Here is a 26,198-nt window from a genome sequence, read left to right as displayed (position 1 = left end):
GAGTATAGCCGGCCAAAGGGAGATAGCCGGCTAAGGGAGTCAAACGGGCCAGCTTTGATACTATTTCTAAAGGCACCGTAGGGTCTGCTTGGAAACTAGCGTTTAGCACGGTATTGGAGGGTGGAGCTCATTCCAATCCTTCCCTTTAGCCTGCCCAATCATATTTACACCAAAGTGGGAGTTCAGACGCGCTTTGTTCAAAATGTCTTCACTTTTGTTGTATTTCCTAGTTTGCATCTCATTGCGCATGCGCGTTCAGAAGTACTCCAACTGCAGAATCAAGTGATCATCAGGTGAGGTAGCACATAGATAAACCATAGAAGCAGAAATTCTAACCGTTTATTGGTGGCCTTGGCAATTTCTTTCTGCCTAGCATCTGTGATTGGATATCTCCATGCAAACACCACACCGATGAAGGTCAGGACTGACGTAAACGTTGACGCCAGAATCCTCAAGGCGCTTCCCACCGTGTCAGGCTGAACACAAGATCCTAGTTTGTAGCCTCCGATTCTGCAGCGGGAACACCCAGGAAATGCAACAGATGATAAACAAAAGTCTGTGTCTGTGTCTGTACCTGAATGGGTCGGAAGGCAACTTTCTGTACGATTAGTTGTGATTGTGTTGATAATGGAATGTAGACAATGTCGCCATTGAATTTTGGACTCCTGTCTTCCTCAAGAAGACTGGCCCCTTAGCACCGGACACGTGACACATGACCCTGTAGTCCCGTCTTCCTCAAAAGACTGGCCCCGTAGCTACGGGACACGTGACGGGGACAGCTGACCCTGTAGTCCCGTCTTCCTCAGAAAAACTGGTCCCGTAGCTACGGGACACGTGACCGGGACAGCTGACCCTGTAGTCCCGTCTTCCTCAGAAAAACTGGTCCCGTAGCTACGGGACACGTGACTGGGACAGGTGACCCTGTAGTCCCGTCTTCCTCAGAAAAACTGGTCCCGTAGCTACGGGACACGTGACGGGGACAGCTGACCCTGTAGTCCCGTCTTCCTCAGAAAAACTGGTCCCGTAGCTACGGGACACGTGACGGGGACAGCTGACCCTGTAGTCCCGTCTTCCTCAGAAAAACTGGTCCCGTAGCTACGGGACACGTGACCGGGACAGCTGACCCTGTAGTCCCGTCTTCCTCAGAAAAACTGGTCCCGTAGCTACGGGACACGTGACTGGGACAGCTGACCCTGTAGGCCCGTCTTCCTCAGAAAAACTGGTCCCGTAGCTACGGGACACGTGACCGGGACAGCTGACCCTGTAGTCCCGTCTTCCTCAGAAAAACTGGTCCCGTAGCTACGGGACACGTGACCGGGACAGCTGACCCTGTAGTCCCGTCTTCCTCAGAAAAACTGGTCCCGTAGCTACGGGACACGTGACTGGGACAGCTGACCCTGTAGTCCCGTCTTCCTCAAAAGACTGGCCCCCGTAGCTATGGACACGTGACCAGTGATCACGTTAAGGTCTAAAAATTCGTTTTTGTGTAAGAGGACAGACCTAGATAAGCAATGCTTGCTTGCTTCCTGTCTTATCCTCTGAATAAGAATCTTGTGAATAAAATAGAAAATGAAACAAAGGTCTAAAACTGAAAACTGTTTCAGCGGTACTCACTCCAGGACAATGGTTGCCATGATCAGTCCCACGGTGATGGCGAGACTGTTACAGGACAGGAAGATGGCGACGAAGGGAGTGTCCAGTCTTTCACCGGTCTGTAGGCAGCAGTCCTCTGTAATGTCAGTAATCATCAACCTGTGTGTATGCAAACATATTTTGCGCTTGCTTAAAAAAGTTTTGTGGTGTCAACGTGATCATTGTTGAACAACGGAGGGTATGTTAGACACTCTAAAGCTATGCATTACCTGATTGCCTCCTTCGAGGCCTTTTAGTGTAGCCTGGGTACCATCCGGATAGTAGTTCGCTCCTATGTTCGCTTCTGGAAACACAGAGAAGCGACTGTATATAGTGTATAATGAATGTCAGAGCTAGAAGCGACTGTATATAGTATATAATGAACGCCGGAGCGAACTGCTTTCCGGATGGTACCCAGGCTACTTTTAGTGGGCATTAGCGCAAGTTGTTTAATTGAGGAATACATATGGGACATAAATTTATATTCGCGAAGGAGGCCAACACAAACAGCGCATGCAGCGAGCATACATGCAGCTTTTGTACTTTTGCTCTTTCTTACTTCGTATAAAACTACATCAACTCACCATGGTACGAATGCTTGTGCAAGCACAGTGATGCCTATACCGATGGCAACAGCAAAAACAGCCAAGCTCCCCTTTGGTACAAACTGAAATCCTATGTACATCGGGATTGCAGCCTACAAAGAAAATAAGAAGTAGAGAGACAACATTTGCGAGCAAAGTCAGCATACGCCACTCCCTTCCCATGCAAAAAACGGACTATTATCCATCACTCTTTCCACGAAATCAACCATCTCAAACCTACTTCTACTACATATACCCATGCTTCGACTATCGCAACATTCTCTCACTCCAAAATAGAATTTTCTTAATTTCCCTCCATGTGCAAAAGTGGACCCTTCTCCGTTACACTGGTATTGGCTGCTTGTGACAATGACGTAAACACTGTCCGCCATGTTGTATGATTAAACCTCTAACCTACCAGGTAGATTTCTGTTTTGACGTTATATAACGTCACATGCATAAACATACAGTTAAACATACATGTGTAGTATAGATAGAGTTTCAGGGCCTTACCAGCATAAAGCAAATGTAGGAAGTCTTCCTGCCAAGTTTGGACACGACCCAACCAATAACAGGCATGGCTAACACTGATGCCACCTATTGGAAAGAACGTAACATCAATGTTATCAAAGCGCAGAGTTCAATAAGCTGGTAGACGTGCCGACTGATAATTATATCATACCAGCTCAAAAAAGAACAAGAAACAGCCATGACTTCAAGTACCAGAGTTACCAACCTAGGATTGATGTGTTCAAAAATTCGTATTTTCCCAGAACTATCGTAGAGTGGAATTCGTTGTCACCAAGCACAGTAGGGGCATCTTCTCTGGATAGCTTTAAAGAACGCTTGCAGATAGATGTGCTAAAGTTAGGTGTGACAGGTTGTTTGGTGCAATATAACCAGCTACTGCCGCGCCGCGTGCCTGCAAAGCTGGTGTGTTACGCCGAACGGCGGTTATACCGGCTATATAGATACAGATACAGATTGTCTTCAAACAGAAAAATATTATGAAAAGGCTTTGTAGCAAGCTCCTATCACAATTTCCTTCTCGAGAAATGGCGTAGAGACGGGCGACGCCGTAGGCTTTCTGAAAGTTTTGTCCATTTTGGCGCGCCCAGTTTCAACTTTTCAACAGTTTCAAAATGCCTATTGCCGTATTGATACAACATAACATGTTGTGCTGCCCCTACGGCTGATTAATCAGCTATGGGATGATGATGATGATGATGATGATGAGTTTCCTCTTTGTGTTGGACATAACAGTTTGATCTTGGACAGAATGGATGTTATCTAAACTGATGAACTTTTGACAATTCAAATTGTAATAGAAACAAGTAAGGTGTAACATCAACATTGTACACAGAGGAAGAACACTATGGAAGTTTTGTTTCTTACCATGAAAGCTAAGAGGATGTTCTCTATCTGGTCTTCCAGGTCCAGACTATACTGTGCGTAGAGGGCGATCGCACCATGTCCTATCTGCAAATAAAAATGTTAAGCCGTGTGAACCAACCTTTCAGTGACAGGTATAGGGATGATAAGATTCTTTATTCACGACCTAGACATGAAATCATGATCGGCGGTTCCGTAACGGTCTGTAACCTTCCTCATGGCAAAACTGACTGGTTCTATTCCACGCGTCTTTAGATGGGAACATCCTGTAACGCTAGCTCACCTTTATCCATTGGGTAACCTATATCCGTTTCTATCAAAACAGGGTATTTGGGGATATCACGTCGACGGACATTGGTTTCAAATTGCAATATTTTTAGTACTTTGCAGTCAAAAACTACCACCCGTCGGCTTGGTGTGCCCCAATACCCTGTTTTGAAAAACAACGGATATAGGTTACCCCGCGGATAAAGGCGAAGTAGCGTTACATACTAGTAGTACCAAAATTTCTCATTGACAAAGACATCATGTCGATGGTCTCGGCCAAATGTAATGAGAGTGAACCACAATCATGTCTATCAGTGACAGAAAACATTTGGGCGACGACTCAGGATTGGGGTCTGTAAAACGATCTTACAGATCCACATCAAGTAGATGATATGAAAATCAGTCAGAAAATGTGCAATAATGATTGATACGAGTCTGTTTGAATTTCTAATATGATACTCACAGAAATAGGTACTTGGATAAAGAAATATGCCAGAAGAAAGTAGACATTGGGGCGAAATGTCAGCACACTCTTCGCCGTCTTGAACATGTTCTGGCCACGTTTTCCTCCGGATGTCGCTGAAATATCTAGAACAACAAGTTGAAGGAAACGTCAAGGTTTATCCTGAAGCTAGTAGGGATCCAGGAAATTGGGACAATTTTAGGGGATAACAACAAGCAGTAAAATGTATCAAAAATGTTAGATTTTATTACTTTTGACAGTGGCATCAAAGAAACAATCTCATACATGATTACACTAAACGTTTAATGTTGTTGGTCAAAATATGTGTACCAACTATCTTTCAAAGTAACGGTTCATCCCTAAACCTTCGTACCTTTTCTCTCTGTCGTTCCAAAGACGATCGCTGACAAACTCAACAGCAGAAGACCACACACAGCTGCTGAGGAGACCATGTAACCGATTCGCTGAGGAAACGCAACAATAAAACTAGAAATGCAACATTTGCCGGCAAATACATCATGTTAACCGTCGCATGGTCTAGCTAAGAACAGCTTAAATGTTCGATAAGTTTTCTGAAGGAGGCTACAGGTGTACATTGACTTACCGTCATCTCTAAAGAAACCCCATCCACAGAACTGTTGGTGCTGTTGTTACCGCTGTAAGTCATGTTGTCACAGGAGTCGTGCTCGGAGCGTCTGAAAGATGCAAGGATCTGTCCGTGCATTACCATTCCTACAACAGTCCCTCCAATTGTGAAGATGGCCCCTGAGAAAGAACGGGTAACATTAATTCACCTTTATCTGAAAACATGTTACATAGGGACATCAAATCGACGATCGATGGTTTCAAATTGTAATATAGTAAAAATATACCAGTTTGAAACCACCGTTTGTCTCCACATACCCTGTTTTTATAAAACGTCATGACTTCATTCGTGCATCTATGAATACGTAAAGCTAAGGGTAAAGCTAAACCCACCGTACGTGCAAATACGTAAGTGGCAAGTACCGCCTCCGTACGGACTCGTAGGGAATCCGACGGATTTGGAGCACGCAGACACGACGTTGAACTTTGCGTGCAGGCAAAACTTTGTGTGCCATTGGGCTGCGGATTACGGGCGACGTGCCAGTACGGGCGACGCGCCTGTCCTGTACAGCCTGACCGTTTTCAGAAATACGTGGCGGACGTGGCCTCCCAAAAAAACGTGCGGACAAATTGCACGTACGGCGGGTTGTGCCTCTAGCTTAAGTGATAGTACTTACTATACTGGATGGCCGAGTCTCTCTCGGAGCTGTCATCGCTCAGAAACATCACGAACGTGCGGTAGGAAATTACAAAACCCTGAAAGAAAACAGCTCATGTCATTGACAAGCGTTTATACCCCTGTCACATTATCCACGATCTTCGGGCATATCGAAGGAAGATCAGCCATATCTAAGATCGACAGAGGGTTGCGCGTATTTTTGACCTAAATACCGTCCTGTCACATATAAGCCATACTTCGCACCTTGTACAATTTTTTTACAATAAAGTTATTATTACATTTGTGTATAAGCGAGACTCGGGCGATTGCCGCAGAATCGTCGTCCGATTGATTTTCACCAAATGTGAAAGGGGTATTACGATCCCTGACATTCTTTTTAAAGTCACGGTTTATATACTTTTACATATACAGACTATATACGTTGGTTCTAATGATGAACTGATCTCTCGTTTGGGGACCATCAGAACAAGGTATACGTAGCTGCTAGAGTCTAGTACATGTCTATGTGATAAGAAATCCGTTTTCTGTTTAAATAAAAGCTCACCAGAGTCAGCAAATGATCAAGAGGCTTCCATTTATGGAGGCTAGACATCAAGGTAAACAATATTCAATTCAATCTGTACAACTAGATTAAAAAAACGGAGATCTACCTCCGGACGTTTCGAGTGACATCCATCACTCTTCTTCAGTAGATTGAATTGTCTTGCCAGTGTATTCTGATGACGCTTAAGAAGAGTGAAGGATGTCACTCGAAACGACCGGAAGTAAATCTCCGTTTTTTATTATACAGTTGTAGAGATTGAATTTTTACCTCCCTGAAGTGTCATGGAGGTCATATTTTCGCTAGCGTTTGTCACGGCTGCCGTGTGTGTGTCTGTGTGTCAACAAGAACGCAAGAACGGCTGGGTGAATTGGTTTCATACTTGGTGTGGTGGTGGGTGTGACGAAAGCTGTTTTTTCAATTGTATTTGAGGATGAGGATCATAAGGCTAGTGACTTACCGACCAGGCTAGCTTCATCACAATGTACAGTATGATGTACCAGGCCAACTTTCCGCCCGTCCCAACATCCGGGACATACCAGATCAACGCGTTCGTTACAGTCATAACCAGAGCTGATGTTACGATCCTGGAAAATAAGGTAGGTGCTTTGAAGTTTCAGAACTATGGAGAAAACTATATTCGTCCTACCGGAAATTACTTACAAAAAGGGGCACATTTGCTATGTTCACCGTTCTTTTTAGAAACAACCATGTACCAGTGTTTGACTACATATGAAGTCTACTGACATAATTGTAAATGGTCGTATAATTTATTCTGTTCTGCTAATTTGCGATGAATGTACTGTTTAAAAAAGATACTGCTGTGTCGAACACTGCACTTGCGTGTAGACTGTAAACTACATAGATGTGACGTCTATGTCGGAAGATAAATGTAAAATCTTATTTGTACGTTACCATGGTTTTATCTTCCCCCATCTTGTGTTCGTCCTGTCAATCAACGGGCCCATGAAGACATTACACAAGACGTCCACTACCCTACTGCCGAAAATAATGGACGTTGCAAATAAGGGTGGCAACTGGAAAAGAGTAACCAATACACACACAAGCTTTCAGTAAAATGCTTTTAAGAATTTTAAGAAATGGGACCTAAGTAAGACATGAAAATAAACGACGAAATCTTGAAGTACACGCATGTAGCGCGGTATACTGGACAGAAAACACATCACATATAATAATGAATTAGCTTTAGTACCTGTGCCACATCCACCAGAAAGATGCTGGTGTACGCCCCGAATACGATAAATATGATCTCATTGCCAACACCACCGAAAGCGTAACACAACTTCGCCACGACAGACAGGGGCTTCGTTGTCATTGTCTTGGCTACCTCGGCCATGGTCAAGCTGCAGTGGTAACTGATAGCACGGAAGAAATACAAGTTAAGTAATACACGACACAGCAATACGACTTCAAGATTTTAATTACAAACTAGATAAGATTGCAGATAGATGCGCAAAAATTAGGAGTGACGGGTCGTTCAGTGTAATATGACCAGCTGCTGCCGCGTCGCGTACCCGCAAAGCTGGTGTTCTACACCGAAGGGCGGTTATACCAGCTACATAGATACAGATACAGGAGATTCGGAGATTACTCTGGACGTTGCTAGTGACATATGTATTTGGGGTGCATGAAAAGAGGATTAGCACAACGTGAAGTTGCTGAATGAGCACGAATGTGCGATTCCTTGAACGTCGCTATCTTTGCACGTGCGGAGTTAGTGCCACGAGAGTAACCGCACGCGGGTTAGGACAGCAGCGCTCGAAGAATCACACGTTTCGTGCCGATTGACGTGTTTTCAGCAACTTCGCGCAAAGTCCGAACCCGTGCATTACTTCGCATTACTTCGCATTTGCATTACTAACTTGGCACGCAGCTTGTGCATTTCCTGGAGCAGATCGGACACACAATTTCGTCCAAGCAGACTCTACGGTAGCATAAGATAGTATCAAAAGCTGGCAGAGGAATGAAGCCGGCCTAGGAGTGTGACGTGCTACCCCGCCAGTGCCCGTTTGACTCCATTTGGCCGGCTATACTCCTTGGCCAGCTTTGATACCATCTTGTGGCACCGTAGGATCTGCTTGGAGATTGATTTTCGTGAGCATAAAAGCGACGGGCACGGCGGCATAACCTCGGACATTAATTAATTGTGACAAGCGCATGCCGAGGGACCCGACGGCTAAATTAGTCATGTCAAAAAATGTTTGTTTACACAAAATATGTTGTTTACGCTGTGCAAATCCTGGTTGCATGCCTGCATACCGTCTTCAGTCAAGGAAGGAGTCATCTCCTGTTGTGGCACGCTCATGGCCTCAAAGCAACCCGAGCTGGCACGTCCTCTGTGAAAATTCAAGCGTCCGAAACTGCTAAGACGGCGTCTACAGGCGTCCAAAGGCGTCTGAGCGCGTTTCAAACTCTCTGGACGCGTCCATTGCCGTCAGAAACGGCCGCGAACACATCGTGAGCGTCCGGGCCGTTCTGTCAGTTTTTTTGTTGGACGCCCAGACGGCTGAAAGACGTCTGAGACGGCCGTCTGAGACGGCCACTGATGGGGCTATAAAATACTTAGGAACCCGACGCCCTCAGACGGCTTGCGTCTGTCCTTATGACTATTCCACGTGCACAAGAAGCTGGGTGCGGTGGCGTAAAACGGACAGTTTTGATACGACGGGTGACGTGTCGCGAACAGGCCATGTCGTCTGACTGGATATGCATACATTTCCTTTACTGAATGAATGAATGAATGAATGAAAGATCTTTATTGTACATTCATGCCTCGACGGGCTAGGTACAGGTCACTGATAACAGACATAACAGACATATGCAGAGACAACAAGATACAATTTAACTAATTGAAGGTACTAGGCTAATAGGATGGTCGACATCTTCTCGCTTCTTTGTACAGGTGTAGATATAGGAACAGATAATGTTTGATATACAGGGTTTATCTAGGCGCATAAAAAATAGAAATTTATCCGTTGCATTAAAATGTTTAAAATATGGGAACTCTTTTCTGATATGTTCATAAAGCGCAATTCGTTCCTTATGATACAATTTACAATGTAAGATAAAATGCTGTTCATCTTCTAGTATTCCAGTAGTCTCTTTCTACAAAATGTATAAATATTTATCACGGTTCATTGTTACACTCATATTCCCTATCTTGTTTGAACCATGTACTGTACTTGCAATTAGCCTACGGGCATGAACTTGCTAATAAACTTTCTTAATTAAACTTTCAAATAAACTTTCTTAAAAACCTGGCGTTTTAATACAGTAGTTGATTGGCTAGTTTGCAATGCACAATGCTTTTCAAGGAGACGCGTGCGTGCAATTCCTCATTATATTGTAATTAAGATAGAATAGAGGACGAGCGTCATTTTGTAGTAGAGTGTAGATTGTATACCGTAGAGAGAAATGAACTGTATAAGGTTATACAAAACCAATCTCCTTATTTCATACACCTAAGTTTGTAGAAAAATTCATATTCCTAATGCAACTAGACAAACCATCGATCATAAAACATATCTCCACTTTAACAGAAAAGCGAGGAGAAGTTGAATCTATAGTCTCATTTTGTATCTGTGAACTGTGTCTTTTCAACATGTCTTGTTTTTGTTTTTTTTCTATTTGCTTTTGGACAGACGAGGACGATGTGGCACTGCACTCAAGTTTTTTGTAACTTATATTAACAATGTCACATACACGGTACAGACAGAAGGAAAGTCGTGTAAAGTGCCTTTCCCAAGGGCACAACGTCGGGGGCAAGGTGGGAATCGAACTCAGGACCCATAGATTCCGAGCCGAACTCTCTAACAGTTACGCCACGCCCGACGCCACATGTCTTGTTGTGACCTGTACTTAGCCCGATGTGGCAAAAATGTGCAATAAAGGTCTTCATTCATTCATTATACCCGCAGGTCGCCTTGACATACCTGAAGTGACAAGACCAGGAGATAACTCCTTCCTTGACTGAAGACGGTATGCAGGCATGCAACCAGAATTCGCACAGCGTAAACAACATATTTTGTGTAAACAAACATTTTTGACTCAGCTATACCAAACTAGTACAAGATGATTGCTAATTTACAAATAACTTACGACGAAGAGTGATCTACTTTTGTACTTTGGAGTAGTAAAATTGCACATGAGGAAATCTTCTACCGACGCCGTAGCATTTTCTACTACTAGTATCTAACATCGACTATCATAATTCCACCACGTGTCATTATACCGCCACCTAAAAAAACGTTAGTATAGTCTTCCCAAGATTGTCTTGAACACCGAATGTTCAATATCTTCAATGTAATACAATTCAGATATATAGGTGTTGAAAATAATCTTGAGAAGGCCTCTATAACAACGTTTTTTGAGGTGGCGGTATAATGACACCTGGTGGAATTATGAGAATGTATGTTACCCCATCTAGTAACGGCGTATGTAGCTAAATATAATTGATAAACAGTTTAAAACAGAATTCATACCTTGTACTGTTAGAATGTGTGACAACACCACAGCTTTCCCACAGATTGTGATACATTAGTTGTAAGTCAACTGCTCGTCTGTATACTAGTATGTTGTCAACGTAGCGTCTCTACGCCAAATGACGCTGCTAACTCAAATATGCACGCATGCGCGCTGCTTACCCGCGTGCATAGGAGACCGTTTTGTACTTTTAAAGTACATGGTAATATTCATTGTGTTTGTACAGTATGTACAATGCTATTGGCAATTACGTTATTTTTAACAGGATTGCAGGACATGAAATAGCTAAAAGTGACTACGCAGCTTTGCATATTTGGAAAGTATAACGAGCGATCGCGATAATGTCACGGTGACGTAGTGGTAGGCAAAAAGCAGGTGTTTGGCAAAAGATTGATTTACATATTAACCAGTAATTTGAACCGCTAATTTAAATATCAATTTTTGATCCTATCTACTGACGTCCTGGTATACGTAGGCAACAACCGTCCAATACTCCGGATATAAACAACAACAGCGATCGCTCGTATTGACCATTCCAAAGTTGCTATCGGCACATCTCCATCTACCAATCAGAAGACACTTAATGCATGAGGTTTAGACAGTTTCTAAACTGAGCAGAGATTGGCTCACTTTTGTTAATATTTAAGACCAGTGGAGATTTAGAGATTTTGTCACAGATGTCTAAATTCTGTTCTGTTATCTGGACCTGACGCTTTCATAGGAGTTGCCACAAATGATTTTTGTCCTCTCGTTCAGTTGAGCTGAATGTGATACTCGTGCAATAAACAAAAGTTTAAGCAAAACCTTGACCAGTTTGTGTGTGTGTACAATGTTTGTGTGTGTGTGTCTCACAGCGACATCTAGCAACGTCTATCAGTACTGCAGAATTCGGTCATCATCTTCACTAGATGTAGATTTGCAGTAAAATAATGTTGTGTTTGCGAAGAATTTACATGTGTCAGGATAGATTGCTTTTGCTGAGGAGAAGCTGATGTTGCTGGTTGGGAAAAGCTCTGAGTATTCGCTGAAGTTCCATGACTGAAATACTGCTCTCTGTCACTTGGCGGCGCTTTCACACACACACAAACAACAATTTTGATAGAAGCAGCCTTCCCTTTTTTGTCATACATTTATCAAAAACCTATCTCTTATTAAAACAGTACGATGTTCTAAAAAGCCGGACATCTAGGTTTCCTGTGGCATCTCCCCACGCATCATACCACTGATTCTCTACAATCTAAAAGTACAGACAAGTCCAGTTCTGACGACAGAAGTTTGTTTTCTTCCTGTAATCCTTCTGGCTTCGAAGACTCCTCAGGCAGAAGAGCTTTTCCGTTCATGTTGGACAGGCTTCCGTTTCGCTGGATCTCGTCAAGTTGGGCGTCCCTTGAAAGTTTTCTGTCGGAAATTGAAAGGCAAAAGTTAAGGTATGGTCTTCTGAGCAGAATACAGGCTAGCGCCATACGACAGGTTCAGGTCCCATGGCCTTTTTGAATCTGAGTGACAGTGGATTGTTATATCCACGATGGGTCTATTAGCATTGTACAAAACAAAAAAATGTATTTGAAGGATCTTGTAGGCGTAGCTCATCCTAATCGTATATTGATATCCTTCCACATTTTCGCCTGCCCAAGGTATGCATATACATGTAGTTCAAACGCAGACGTTGTTCAAAGGTTCTTCAACTTTGTTGTATTTCATAGAATGCATCTCCATGCGCATGCGCGTTCGGAACTAGGGCCCTCCGAATGCAAAATCAAGTGATCATCAAGTAGAAATTGAGTCAGTTGAAGCTTTAGCAGCGCATTTTTTAATAGAGAAATTCTAACCGTTTATTGATGGCCTCGGCGATTTCTTTCCGCCTGTCCTCAGTGATGGGATATCTCCATGCAAACACCACACCGATGAAGGTCAGGACTGACGTAAACGCTGATAGCAGAATCCGCAAGGCGCTTCCCACCGTGTCAGGCTGAGTACAAGATCCTAGTTTGTAGCCTCCGATTCTGCGAAGCGGTAACACAACGACAATGCAATAAAACTCTGTGTCAACCTCAGGAGTCTCACAAATGCAAATTGAGTTCCTGGTTCCGATTAGATGCAACTGGCAACCGGAGGCCCCTGGATTGGGGCTGCACAAGTCTTTCGGAAGGGACATAGGTCCGTGTTCTAGGAGGTGCCTTGAGCACGTTAAATGGCAAGGGCTAGTGCCAAGCAACCCCTTCCTGTAAAATATACCTTTCTACTGAAACCACAGCTTGCTTCCCTAGGCACTAGAAAAACCCCGCACTTCTTTTGGCCATTTTGAGGGTTGCTAATTACTGTCACGTCATGATAAGAGCAGAATGGGTCGGAAGGCAACGTTCTGTACAAATGGTTCTGATTCTATGGACAATAGCATGAAGACATTGACGTCATCGAATTTAAGACCGAACTCCTTCTTCAGAATGACTGATCCCCGTGCACGTGACCTCATAGCCGATGACACGTGACCCTGTAGTCCTGTCTTCCTCAGAACGACTGGCCTCGAAGCCCTGGACACGTGACCACGCTGTTGCTATACCCATGATAATGCTAAATGTACACATTCTCCTACGCAGAGACATCCAACGGCGCCAGCAAACCACCTCTTGTCTGTACATTGCTATCTCAACCGTCACCATCAGTTCCTGACCGCCCTGCTTATAAATATTAATGAGCTTACTCTTTTATTTGCCAGATCCCTTTTGAAAACTGAAAGGCCTTTCTCTGATTGGCTGATAGCTGGTCTGTGGCGACGCCCATAGGAACTAATGATGACGGTTGAGATAGCAGAGTACAGACAAGAGGCGGTTTGCTGGCGCCGTTGGATGTCTCTGCGTAGGGAATTGAATGTGCAAAACTGAAAACCATGTCAGCGGTACTCACTCCAGCGCGATGGTGGCCATGATCAGTCCCACGGTGATGGCGAGACTGCCACAGGACAAGAGGATGGCGACGAAGGGAGTGTCCAGTCTTTCACCGGTCTGTAGGTAGCAGTCTTCTGTAATGTCACTGACCATCAACCTGTGTGTGCAGATGTTGTGTTTAAAAATTTGAATAGTGTCAACAAATGAGGGTACGTTAGACGTTTTAAAGCTATGCATTTTGTTTAAGATTATTGACTCACTCAAATGTTGTACGCCTAATATTCTTTATCGATCAAGTAAAAAATCATCCCATGCATACGAGTAGCCCATGCGGCGAACACAGGAAGTTCTTGAACTTTTCGTCTTTTGCATGCTAGTAAATCTCGCAGCGTCAACTCACCATGGTATAAACATTTGTGCAAGCGCAGTGACGCCTATACCAATGCTAACAGCAAAAACAGTCAGGCTTCCCTTTGGTATAAACTGAAATCCTATGTACATCGGGACTGCAGCCTACAAGGAAAATAAGAACAACTAGAAAGGCAACATTTGCGAGCAAATCTAGCATATTTCAGTCCCTCCCCATGCAAAAAAATGGACTATAATACATCACCCTTTTGAAGAAATGGGCCATCCAAATGCTACTTCTACTTCATGTAGCCATACTTGGACTATCGCAACATTATTACCTCACTCAAAAATCTTAATTTGAATCCCCTGTGCAAGAGTGGACCCTTCCACGTTACGCTGGCATCGGCTGTTTGCACCCACGTGACAAAGACGTAACATTATCCGCCATGTTGTGCGGTTGAACCTGTAAGCTACGTGGTAGATTTTCACTTCGCATATATGACTACAATCACGTGTAAACTGGTGAAAGCTCATCAATTTACAGGTTTTACTTTTCAGATTTAACCAAACAGCATAGAGTCCATTCCAAGACACCATGAGGGTTTTTAGGCGATATTTATAATTAGTCTGAATTATTTTGAATAAAAGAATATCTGAGCCATAATAATTAAATTATGTTTAAAAAATTGACTGAGAAAGTACTCATATATTTGAATTCCTTTGAATATTTTAGAAACATTTTGAAAGTAACTGTACAAAAATATCTTTATTTAGAATTATTGTGAAACCTCTGTGTGATTATTTCACATTTACAAATATTTACAAAAAATGGTAAACCTGGCCAAATGGTTAAATTAGTTTATTGCCCCCATAAAAGTAAGCCCTATTGTTGTATCTGTATATTTTTAGATTTCACTGCTGGGCACTGGTGGATCCTTTGTAGTGGGCCATTGTTGCATGGCACCCAACCATACTTTGCAAGAATGTGTGAATTGCTATCTTCCCAGCCCACTGAACCATTTACAAAAAATGGTAGAAAATGGTAAATAATGGTAGAATACTGTTATCATTATTTAGAAACCATTAGAAGTATCCAATTCCACACGATGAATATTTCCAAAGTTTTACAGGACCAGGGAAATGTTTATAAAGTTGAAACAGTGTTACAAATATTTCTGAAGTATCAAATGTCCTAGACATATAATTACAAAACTTTAAAATCAATTCTAAACAATGGCCACAAACATCCGCATGGTGTCTTGGAATGGACTCTATGGCGGCTGAGTACACATGTTAACAAAAACATATTGTTGAGTTTCAGGGCCTTACCAGCATAAGGCATATGTAGGAAGTCTTCCTGCCAAGTTTGGACACGACCCAACCAATAACAGGCATGGCTAACACTGATGCCACCTATTGGAAAGAATCAGTATTATCAATATATTATTGCTAGAATAGTCACCTGTTTCCACTTGTCACCATTGTTATCTATAACGTTACCAAAGTCTTTTATTTTATGTATGTATGTATGTATACTATATATTCTGTATGTTCCATGTTGCAATTAGCCCTCGGGCAAAAAGTTTCAAATAAACTTTCATTATTATCAATATTGCAATGCAAACTCCAATTTATTTCTAGAAAATCTGTACCATTCGTATCTCTAGCAACTGTATAGTGACGGGGGACGTCATAGGCTTCTGCAATTTTTTGTTCATTTTGGCAAGTCCAATTACAACTTTGTGTTCGATCCTAGTACAGAATGGATGCTACCAACGGTGATGAACTTTCAACTACTTTTAGAACCGTTTCGCTTAGAAACAAGGCTGCTGAAACAAACGGAGATGTGAAGTCTTTCACAGCAAGGATGTGTAAACATCAACATGTTTGTATTATGGAAATTGCTAAACTTTCTTTCCAACACGAATTAATATAGGGACTAACCCTTAATTTTCGGTCAACTTCATTCTGTCAACAAGGTCGAGTTGACCGAAAATTTAGGGTAAGTCCCTATATTAATTCGTGTTGGAAAGAAAGTTTAGCAATTTCCATAATGTATTCTACCAACACAGATGAACTTTCATGATATCAACATGTTTAGTTTGGAAAAAACATCAGGACGTTTGGTCTCTTACCATGAAAGATAAGAGGACGTTCTCTATCTGGTCTTCCAGATCCAGACTGTACTGTACGTAGAGGGCAATGCCTCCATGTCCTATCTGAAAATAAAAATGTCAAGCCAAAATGTGAGACAAAATCATCTTACCAGTCATCTTATCATCACCGAAGTTGTTCAAACTTTATAACTAGTGTGAGAGACCCTATAACCTCATTGGTTACCTCTAGTCTTTACTGAATATGTTGTCGTGTCCGTTTTTAAATGCTCCTTTAATATAAAACCAAATGAAACTTGTATAGTCAATTTTTAAATCAAGTAATATTCTAACGTTATGCTCACAACAACTGGTGTAAATATGCTACTGTAAAAGAAGAATTATGCTAAACAAAGTTTGATATAGACAATATCTTGAAGCATAGTTGATTTTAAATATCAGTAAGTAGATAAACGATGTAATGTTGTAATGTAGTAAGGCTGTCAACCTGATTGTATTTTCCAGTGCAATTCAGTGCATGTGTTTGCGAAACTGTAAAACTTTGTATGTGAAATAATAAATCAAATCATCACAGACAGCCTAGCACTACTGTTCAACACGGACACCGCACAGCAATACACACACAATAACACGCTACGTTTAATGAATGGGTGAATAACAAACTCAATCTGTAATAAATCCTATAGTCAAACCATAATCATCACCATGTCACATTCGATAAAGACGCAAAACAACCCATTGTGAAAACCATAATTACGTCACAGAGTATTGTTTATTCCTTGCTGTACGCGCTGACTTAGGGAGGTACCCTATCCAACTGGAAGCCTCTCTGAACGCCATCAAATATTTCATTAGAATTCAACAGAATGTGCCAGCCGAGAGCCTGCAGGCAGACGCTCTCTTATGTCAGCTTAATCTAGATTCATCAGGTACTAAATGTTGGGCATCTGGTGTTCGCAAAACTCTGGAGGAGTGTGGTTACCCTTTTGTTTGGCAAGCCCATGAGTCAACAGATCCAAACGTATCCCACCTAATTTCTGCTATCCACCAACGACTGAAGGATATTTATTTCCAGAATTTTCTAACCAACATTCATAATGATAACAAAGGTTTAGGTGCAAAAAACAAACTCCGAACGTACAGACTACTGAAATCCACATACAATGAAGAGCAGTATTTGCAAATTACAAACATTCGGCACAGAACTACCATTGCTAAACTAATACCCCCTTTCCACTAGGACGGCGCTCTCGCGGCGCTCTCTCTGCGACCTCAAATTTGGAAGAGCGCGGTGAGAGCGCGGTGGGATCGCCAAGGTCGCCATGAGAGCGCGAAGAGAGCGCGGTGGGAGCGCCATGGTCGCCATGGTCGCCATCACCACCGCGACTGTTTTGAACCTGCTCAAAACAGTCGCCGTGAGAGCGCCGTGGACGGCGATCCAACTATGAGCGCAGAGAGAGCGCCAAGAGCGCGCGCAGCGAGCGCCGTGAGCGCCAAGAGAGCGCACAGCGAGCGCGGTGAGCGCAATTGGTCTCAACAGTGATTTATGATACCAATTTAGCTAGGACGGCGCTCTCACCGCGCTCTCTCTGCGCTCTCAACTGCGCAGTTTGTGAAGAAGTATATTTGACATAGACAGAAAGCGGAGAAATGTCCAAAATGTACCGGTGATGAACAATTCAACAAACTGAGTTGTAATAAGCAAGGTTTAAAAAACAATGGTTTATCATTTCTCAACATATTTTTGAATTTCAACATGATGACATTATGTTTTCTTGTTCTTCATCTGCACATTTAGTACGTTTAAGTCCCATTTTCAATAAATTGAAGTGTTTCAGTGTTGTATGATTTACACTAATAACGTGGCATGATAAATTTATGCTGAACAAGCTACATGACAGATTTAAGAAAAAAACAGCAAGACAAACGTGTATATTTCAGTCTGAGTGACTGTACAGTGACCAAAATTGGATTTGATTACAGCCTTGATTTTATACTTTGAATGTTATGTAGCACGTAAATGGATGACTTCAAAGATACCAAAATACACTAAACGTCAAAAGATTCGTTCTTTATCTCTGAAATTCGTTGAGTAATCTTTCGAAACTTTGCTAGCTCATAAAAAGATGCTGACATTTGAGTTTTTCGTCGCGGTGAGAGCGCGCTGGGGTCGCCGGAGAGATTCCACTAGAGCAGCTTTTTCCGGCGTCGCGGCGCTCTCACCGCGCTCTGGCCAATTTTCCATCGCAGCGAGAGCGCCGTGAGAGCGCCGTCAAGTGGAAAGGGGGCCTAAGAATCAGTTGCCACCGACTGCGAATTGAATCAGGAAGGCACAACCGCACTCCTCTAGAACAAAGAGTCTGCCAATTTTGTACCTCAAACATGGTAGAAGATGAAGTGCACTTCACTGTTGATTGCGATATGTATGTCAATGATAGAAATACTCTATTTAGTTATATACAATGATAGAAATACTCTATTTAGTTATATAGAAAGTAGATTCCCTCATTTTAGACACATGAGTAGCACTGACAAGTTTATATTTCTCATGCGTTTTGACAAACCGACCATAGCGAAACCCATACAGTCCTACATTTTCACCATTACCAAGAAGCGAGAAGAAGCCGAACTTTTGTGTTAGACTAGATTTGTGATACTTTTATATGTATATATCTTGACTTGTTGTGACCTGTACTTAGCTCGGTTGGGCAAAACTGTACAATAAAGGTCTTCATTCATTCATTATTGGGTGGGCCGACTACTCACTTTTTGCAGCCAGGGGATGAATTGCGAGGAGCTTACAATAGGCGGGGCTAAATCGCAAGGGTCTGGAGTGAGCTGCCATTCGCTGGTGATTCTGGCTGCCATTCGGCGCCACTCAGGTGACCTCAATACGACAGTAATTGCCCCAGGTGCGGCCAAGGTACTGTTGGTTTTGAACCACTCACACCGCACCATCGCACATGTGGCGGGTTCTTTAACGTGCCCGGGGTATGGCTCTCCCCAGACACGGGACCTCCATTTAACGTCCTATCCGAGGGACGGCTCGGGTAGAGTAAGGAAAGTCGTGTAAAGTGCCTTTCCCAAGGGCACAAGATCGGCAGCACGGCAGGCGGATTCGATCCCGCAACCTCTCGGTCACAAGGCGGACACAATACCACTGTACCACGCGGTCCCACCGAGTATATTACCCACTTCTTGGTATAGTTCGATTCATATCAGACAACTTTAGGGGGTTGGAGATTTATTGATTCGGCTATATGGCTGACGTCCTCTGGAAACTCCAAAATTGATGCGAGCGTGAGAAGACAAAAAGTGGGAAAAGTTGCCTTCACTATGAAACTAGGTGGTCAGTTGAACAAATGACTTAATAACACACAGAGTATGGTATACTGAACAGTGGATTCTTCATTTTGTTCTTTCTCGTTTTCTCTTTTTGACTTCGGAATTAACTTTGGTATTCTACGATATCAGCGTCCGTTTTTCTACATTTTTGGCAATTTACGTCATATATCTATAGTCAAACCTGCCCAAGCGACCACCTCTTCTTAGCGACCCCTGGCCATTACGACCGCTTTTTCTCGGTCCCGAAAATTTTCCCCACTGACGTAAGCACTAAGCCACCTCTTTACAACGTCCACCTGGCCAACAAGACCGCCAAAAATTGGGACCAAATCCCTGCCCATAACGACCGCGTCATTTTCAAATCTTGAGGTGTCATAGATTTTCAATGATAACTAGCACGAGTTTGTGCCGAATTCGGCCAGTTTGCGCCGGATTTTGACTGCCATTATGATGTTATGTTCAAAATAAAGATGACGGCAGATGCACGTGCATGTGCTTGCTATTTGCCATTAAACACAACAGAAACCATTTAAACTATGCATTGGGTATGTTATGAGTCGATACTCCTCTAACCGACCACCTGGCCAATTCGACCGCTTTTGGCCGGTCCCCATGTGGTCGTCTTGGGCAGATTTGACTGTACTCATTTTGCAGCTGCTTTGTACGATTTATAGAATGGTCGAAACGTTTTTTTAACAATTGAAAATTGATGCATGCGGATGTCATCCATATGACCGAATGAACATGGCATTAGTTTAGTCCCCACACTTTTTTAATCTAGCGCAATAACACTTGATAAATACCTGATTGAATTCCTAATATGATACTCACAGCAATAGGTATTTGGATAAAGAAATATGCCAGAAGAAAATAGACGTTGGGGCGAAATGTCAGCACAATCTTCGTCGTCTTGAACATGCTCTGGTCACATGAAAGTTCATCTGTGTTGGTAGAATACATTATAGAAATAGCTAAACTTTCTTTCCAACACTGAATTAATATAGGGACTTACCCTAAATTTTCGGCCAACTCCGTCGACCTTGTTCACAGAATGACCCTATCTCCAGCAGTGACGTCAGGAACACGCCACTTTTGCAGGAGGGGGTCATAAGTATCAGAAAGTCTATGCCGCCCCCCGTCTCTGTTGAGTGTGGGCCGGTGGACGGAGTTGGTCGACGGAGTTGGCCGAAAATTTAGGGTAAGTCCCTATATTAATTCAGTGTTGGAAAGAAAGTTTAGCTATTTCTATAATGTTCTGGTCACGTTTTCCTCCGGATGTCGCTGAAATATCTAGAACAACATGTTGGAGAAAACGTCTAGGCATATTAATTCTTAAGTTGGTTGGAAAAGGGGAATTATCCTTTTTTGGGGGGAGGGGGGGGGGCAACAAGCAATGAAATTTATTCAACAATTGAAATTTGACTACTTTTGATTAATTAGGATATTAGGCAACCCATAACAACCCAATTCACTCAATGTTTAATGTTCTTGATCAAAATATATGTAGCAACTACATGTCAAAGTATGGATGTACATTGAAAGAGTTTGTCGTTGTTTCTTATGAACGAATGTCACGGTTATTTTCCAAAAAGAAGCGATACAATAACTATTGCAGACATCATAATTGATACCCGATAATCTAGCTAGTTAACTCTTCCACAGCAAAGTAGTTTGTTGATTAATATGCGGCATTGGTGAGTTCACCCGTAAAAGCATCTTTGTATAGCCTCCGTTGAAGACTGAAGAGCGGGGCGGGCATTTAACTTAAGGGAGGGGGCGCTGGTTCGCGATTTTCAACGTTGGCTAGGTGTCTTTAAACCGGGAAAGGGAGTTTGCCGTGGAAAGGTGTTTGCCCCGTCTTCGAGCCTTTCCCGGCATAAGGGCACCTAGCCAACGTTTAAAATCGAGAACCAGCCCCCCCCCCCATCTAAAAAAAATGCCAGCTCCGCTCGAGTCTCCAACGGAGGCTACTTTGTATACGTACCTTTTCTCTCTGTCGTGCCAAAGACGATTGCTGACAAACACAACAGCAGAATACCACACACAGCTGCTGAAGAGATCATGTAACCGGTTCGCTGAGGAAATGTTTAAAAAAATCATGATTTGGCAAAGAAATTACACTATTACAGTTATAGAAAAACCAGGACGTGGAGCGCTATAGACTTCCAGCAACCTTTGACCCATTACTGACGTCACACGTTGTTTAAAGTCACGTGTCCTCAGCAATTTGGTCAGCTAGCTGAAAAAGACTCATAGAGATTCATATGGAAGTTCAGATGAGTAATTTTTCTTTTAGTATGTTCAATAAGTTTTCTGAAGGAGGGAACAGGTGTGCGTTGACTTACCGTTATCTCCAAAGAATGTATGTATGTATGTAGTTATAGAACTTAGACGAGTATCATTGTATCAATTGACTTGTTACTGTTGCCTTACAATTGTACCATGTACAAATGTTGTGCAATAAGGAGGGAACAGGTGTGCGTTGACTTACCGTCATCTCCAAAGAAACTCCGTCCACAGAACTGTTGGTGCTGCTGTTACCGCTGTAAGTCATGTTGTCACAGGAGTCGTGATCGGAGCGTCTGAATGAAGCGAGGATCTGTCCGTGCATTGCCACTCCCCCTAGCATTCCTCCCATAATGATAATGGACCCTGAGAAGGGAAGAGGGTGTGCGTTATTGTTATAAATCGATATTTTGAACGAGAAAGATAATTAGAGAACACATATCCCCATATCTGCATGGAGATAAGCTAATTACCACCCCAACCCCCCATCACATGGCCTGTTCCACAACACCAGGAGTATAGGGGTGATTTCTGAAATTGTTACATCGATTATAAAAACAGCTACCGCGAAACAAGTGCATCTTCACGCAACCGCGTGCAAGCGACATGCCAGACTACATGTGAATGCGGCAAAGGGAACATAGAGATACAGATGCGAACACTCATCACATCGGACAACAACAATACTCTGTCGTCAGAGGTTACCCTCCGTCACAGAGTAATAATTTTTTCCCTATATTGTGAAGAACTACCCTGCTCAAACGTTACCTTAGTAATCACCAACTGTGCCCCCCTACATTTCATTTTGCTACCCTACTATCTGTAATACAGTAGAAGCCGCTTAATCGCACGGCCTATTTGCCAGTAAATTTCGTGCAATTATCCGGCTGGTGCAATAATGCGAAGTTATTTAGCTGGACCGCACTGTTTTGCGATTTGGGGATTCCGTGCAGTTAACAGAAGTGTGCGTTAATCCGGTGCGCAATTAACTGGCTTCTACTGTATTAGCATGATACCTGTACTACTTACTGTATAGGATAGCTGAGTCTCTCTCGGAGCTGTTATCGCTTAGAAACATCAAAAATGCGGTGTAGGCAATCGAAAACCCCTGAAAGAAAACGTCCAATATCAGTGGCACATATGTATATTTATGTCATACCTGTGACGCGAAAACATTCGATACGGGTGTTCCGGACCGGGCCATAACTTCTATATCAGACCGGTTCGAAAGGCGTATCACACAGGCTCCATTCGAATAAATCGAACTGTCTCGAGCGGGCCGAGTGCGGCGCCATCGAATGTTCGAATACCTGATTAAGACGTTGGAAGATTACTGTTGCAACACTTTTTGTTCGAGGGCACCAAACTTCTAGCGCATTTCGCATCAAAATGGGGGTTTTCTTAGGTGGGTATGACATAAATAAAATACAACACGGTGTATTCCGCATCATCCTCGGTCCCAGCCCTCCCGCGGGTCGGATCACCCTTCGGGCGATCCGACCCGCGGTCGGGCTGATACCTCGGGTGATACGGAATACACCGTGTTGTATTCTATATTCATTTACACATATAAATAGACAGGTAGTTCATAAGACGATCCCAAATGTATGGATTATTTCCATTACGTACCTACAGCGAGGTAAATAAGTTATCATAGTGCTTGTAATATTTCTATTCAGTTTTTTTGTGTGTATATATATGCTGGTGTTGTGATCTTGAGGACCCGGGTTCGATTCCCGGGTTGGTCAAGATATTTGTATATATTGTTTCTTTCTGTTCTACTCGCCCCTTCTTGTTGTTTCATTGGTGCCCGACGTGGCCCTCGGGTGGATAACAGGCCGGAGATGTGCCTGCCCACAGGGATCGAACTCGGAGATTCGAGGACGAATCATGAAAACAAAAGGGGGAGTAGTGTAACAGTGGGGGGTTTAAGTTTTGAGGACCCGGGTTCGATTCCCGCCGGGTCGGTCAGGATATTTGTATATATTGTTTCTTTCTGTTCTACTCGCCCCTTCTTGTTGTTTCACATGTATTTAATCAGATATATCCGTGCATAGTTTTAAAAGAAAGCTCGCCGGAGTCTGAGGCTAGTGACTTACCGACCGACCTAGCACCATCACAGTGTACAGTATGATGTACCAGGCCAGCTTTCCTCCCGTCCCAACATCCGGGACATACCACATCAACGCGTTCGTTACAGTCATAAACAGAGTTGATATTGCAATCCTGGAAAATAAGAAAGACACTTCCAGAACTGTGTGCAGAAAACTATACAGAAAGCTGCATAGTACAAATTGGACAAATTTAGATACATAACATGCCAGATGAGTTAGCTGACCGAGTAGTATAGTTAGCCACCCAGCTAAATCGTCTGACATGTTACCTGTTAACGTTTGTCCAATTTCTATTATCTTACAACGACCTGTGGAGCCTGGTGGAGGCAAATACTCCCATGCGCGCCTCATACGGACTTAAATATATACGCAGGTGTGACCCCATCTTTAACGGCTATAACGCTCTACCGCAGCAAAACTATGTAAATTCTCATATGTACGTTACCATGGTTTTATCTTCCCCCATCGTGTATTCGTCCTGTCAATCAACGGGCCTATGACGACATTGCATAAGATGTCCACTACCCTACTGCCGAAAATAATGGACGTGGCAAATAAGGGTGGCATCTGGAAAAGAATATACATTATACATGTAAGCCTTCTGAAGTAAAACACCTTGGTCGAAGAAATCTTGAAGTGCACGCATGCAGCATGGCGTATTTGAGAGAAAACACTGATAGCAAGAAGATGATACTGAACCAGTTTACCTGCGCCACATCCACCAGAAAGATGCTGGTGTACGCCCCAAACACGACCCATAGGATCTCACCGCCAACGCCCCCGAAAGCGTAACACAACTTCGCCACGACAGACAGGGGTTTCGTTGTCATCGTTAGATCGGTCATGGTCGGGCTGCAGTGGTGACTGAGAACACGGAAGAAAATAAACACGAGTTTAGTTATACACAACACGACAATAACGCAATGGGCACATGACAGGTAGATTAGATTTGCCTTTGCAGACACGAGCAGAAATGTAAGTGTCCTTGGACAGCCCCTCGTAAACAGGTAAATAGCTGTGGCCTGGATACCAACCTTCGTAGTAACCGCTTACTCAATCTTTTCGGTTTCGGCTTACTATGGGTTACTCTTTGTGTCTGTTGTTGTCTTTAGAGTCATACTTTCACATTTTGCATGTTATTACAATTACTGTATGCTTTAGGGTTGCATAAATCCAATAATTCCCTGGGTGAGGTCACATGAAAGGGGCGTGTTGCATAACATAAATGTGGATTGATAGGTCATCGGTTGGTCACCAATCTAAAAGTAGGTCACGGCAGTGGTAAGTTGTTGAATCAAAAGTTACTGTTTTCAGGGAACCTGTCCAAAAACAACTGAAGCTATAATGCCAATCTTCGAACTTTTCCAGTATTACTATGATCTATTTGGCCATATTTGTCATACTAAATTTAGTTCTTGTTATATTTCCATGCCCATGGGGTTAAGCTTAATGCGACCATCTCTCGATGCTGCCTGTCCCTCTTTTCAACCTCCTTGCTGTCACAAACTGACTTAAAATGACGCTCTAAAAACCAAGGCACTTCGAACACTAGATATTAAAGAGATAAAGAGGGGGAACAGCATTAGACACATACCTGTCTGAACAGGCAAGTTGCCTAAGGAAGGCAAAACGGATGACTGGCTTTTTGCTCGGCAGACAACAGGTAGATGTTCTGTTATCAACTTAAACAAATTACTAGTGTTTGTTTGCGCATGCGGACAGCCACTACGGAGGACAAAGGGGGTTATGTATTAAAGATATAACGTCCTAGGACAAGGGTCGGGGTACTGTTTTGGTACGGATGATGTATAGGGATATATCTCATGAACCACAGGGTGGATTGCATGCAATGGTGTTTGGTAGGTTGGGCAATAATAGTGACGGTGTAGGATGGTTTCAGTGGGCCTCCTGTTGGTTGAACTTGGTACTGCAGCAGTATTTTTAAAAATAGCTTTGGTCCTGGACGTAAACGTGTTGTTAATTTAAGGTGGAAGATGGGTGTTGGCATGTGGTTGAAGTGGTAGGGATCTGCATGGTCATTTTAGTGCAAATATTCACGTATTCTGTCAAATATCTTAAGAATATCTGGATGGATTGCCATGATGCACAGGTACATGTTCGTGTGAACCTGATGATTTTAAATTGATTTTGGGCCCTCTGGTGGCTGGCATTGGTACTGCAGTAGGGCTTTCTGGTTTTGAGTCTTTGGTTTTGGACGGTCTCTGGTGTTGATATCTTGGTGGCAGGAATGTGTTAACAAGAAGTGGTGTTGGTTTGGGCCCCCAAGCTGGTTGCTATGGAACTACAAGGTAATTTTAGAAAAAAAAATGTCGTCTGACCAGTGACCACCCTTTCCTTTTGGTTGACTCCATGTGTAGCACCACTCCAGCTATATATATAGCTAGCGTTAGGTTGATAGTGTTTTGTTTTTGTGCCATAGTCATGGTCACTACCTCA

General features: G+C 43.0%; 3 protein-coding genes across 4 annotated transcripts in view; all 3 read right to left on the bottom strand.

Moving 5' to 3' along the window:
• LOC118406547 (sodium-dependent lysophosphatidylcholine symporter 1-B-like) overlaps positions 1-11,099 on the bottom strand; it is a 12,105-nt gene extending 1,006 nt beyond the window's left edge. Inside the window, exons 1-13 of one of the 2 annotated variants that reach the window (XM_035806633.1) lie at positions 10,646-11,099; positions 7,357-7,519; positions 7,059-7,180; positions 6,604-6,730; positions 5,601-5,679; positions 4,943-5,103; positions 4,712-4,802; positions 4,339-4,463; positions 3,612-3,695; positions 2,730-2,813; positions 2,217-2,329; positions 1,615-1,752; positions 337-510 (exon numbers count right to left, since the gene is read on the bottom strand). In XM_035806633.1, the coding sequence (XP_035662526.1) occupies positions 337-510; positions 1,615-1,752; positions 2,217-2,329; positions 2,730-2,813; positions 3,612-3,695; positions 4,339-4,463; positions 4,712-4,802; positions 4,943-5,103; positions 5,601-5,679; positions 6,604-6,730; positions 7,059-7,180; positions 7,357-7,519; positions 10,646-10,701 (1,517 nt within the window). In that variant the 5' untranslated portion in view covers positions 10,702-11,099. Of the gene's footprint in view, positions 1-336; positions 511-1,614; positions 1,753-2,216; positions 2,330-2,729; positions 2,814-3,611; positions 3,696-4,338; positions 4,464-4,711; positions 4,803-4,942; positions 5,104-5,600; positions 5,680-6,603; positions 6,731-7,058; positions 7,181-7,356; positions 7,520-10,645 lie in introns of those variants that run through there. The other variant, XM_035806634.1, reaches the window with a different exon arrangement.
• Positions 11,100-11,818: 719 nt separating this feature from the next.
• On the bottom strand, positions 11,819-14,458 carry LOC118406549 (sodium-dependent lysophosphatidylcholine symporter 1-B-like). Its single transcript, XM_035806636.1, has 4 exons — positions 13,932-14,458; positions 13,551-13,688; positions 12,476-12,649; positions 11,819-12,044 (listed from the first exon to the last, which is right to left on the bottom strand). The coding sequence occupies exons 1-4, from the start codon at positions 14,030-14,032 to the stop codon at positions 11,861-11,863; spliced, it is 597 nt and encodes a 198-aa protein (XP_035662529.1). The 5' UTR covers positions 14,033-14,458; the 3' UTR covers positions 11,819-11,860.
• Positions 14,459-15,153: 695 nt separating this feature from the next.
• LOC118406459 (sodium-dependent lysophosphatidylcholine symporter 1-B-like) lies at positions 15,154-26,177 on the bottom strand. Its single transcript, XM_035806511.1, has 12 exons — positions 25,336-26,177; positions 24,449-24,605; positions 24,187-24,308; positions 23,727-23,853; positions 22,657-22,735; positions 21,833-21,993; positions 21,326-21,416; positions 20,595-20,631; positions 20,173-20,260; positions 16,018-16,101; positions 15,212-15,295; positions 15,154-15,162 (listed from the first exon to the last, which is right to left on the bottom strand). The coding sequence occupies exons 2-12, from the start codon at positions 24,584-24,586 to the stop codon at positions 15,154-15,156; spliced, it is 1,020 nt and encodes a 339-aa protein (XP_035662404.1). The 5' UTR covers positions 24,587-24,605; positions 25,336-26,177.
• Positions 26,178-26,198: the final 21 nt, after the last annotated feature.

The sequence above is a fragment of the Branchiostoma floridae genome, chromosome 19 (genome assembly GCF_000003815.2).
Source record: "Branchiostoma floridae strain S238N-H82 chromosome 19, Bfl_VNyyK, whole genome shotgun sequence".
Lineage (NCBI taxonomy): Eukaryota > Metazoa > Chordata > Leptocardii > Amphioxiformes > Branchiostomatidae > Branchiostoma > Branchiostoma floridae.
The sequence above is the reverse complement of the archived record's forward strand: the minus strand, read 5'-3'. Positions and strand labels throughout refer to the sequence as shown.

Coding starts and splice junctions, on each gene's coding strand:
- LOC118406549 (XM_035806636.1), bottom strand. CDS start 14,032: ATGTACATAGGATTTCAGTTTATACCAAAGGGAAGCCTGACTGTTTTT. Junction 12,650..13,550: donor ATGGCCACCATCGCGCTGGA/GTGAGTACCGCT, acceptor ACCGCTTCGCAG/AATCGGAGGCTACAAACTAG. Junction 12,045..12,475: donor GCCGAGGCCATCAATAAACG/GTTAGAATTTCT, acceptor AATTTCCGACAG/AAAACTTTCAAGGGACGCCC.
- LOC118406459 (XM_035806511.1), bottom strand. CDS start 24,586: ATGACCGATCTAACGATGACAACGAAACCCCTGTCTGTCGTGGCGAAG. Junction 23,854..24,186: donor TGGGGGAAGATAAAACCATG/GTAACGTACATA, acceptor CTTATTTTCCAG/GATTGCAATATCAACTCTGT. Junction 16,102..20,172: donor TTATCCAAATACCTATTGCT/GTGAGTATCATA, acceptor TTTTATTTTCAG/ATAGGACATGGAGGCATTGC.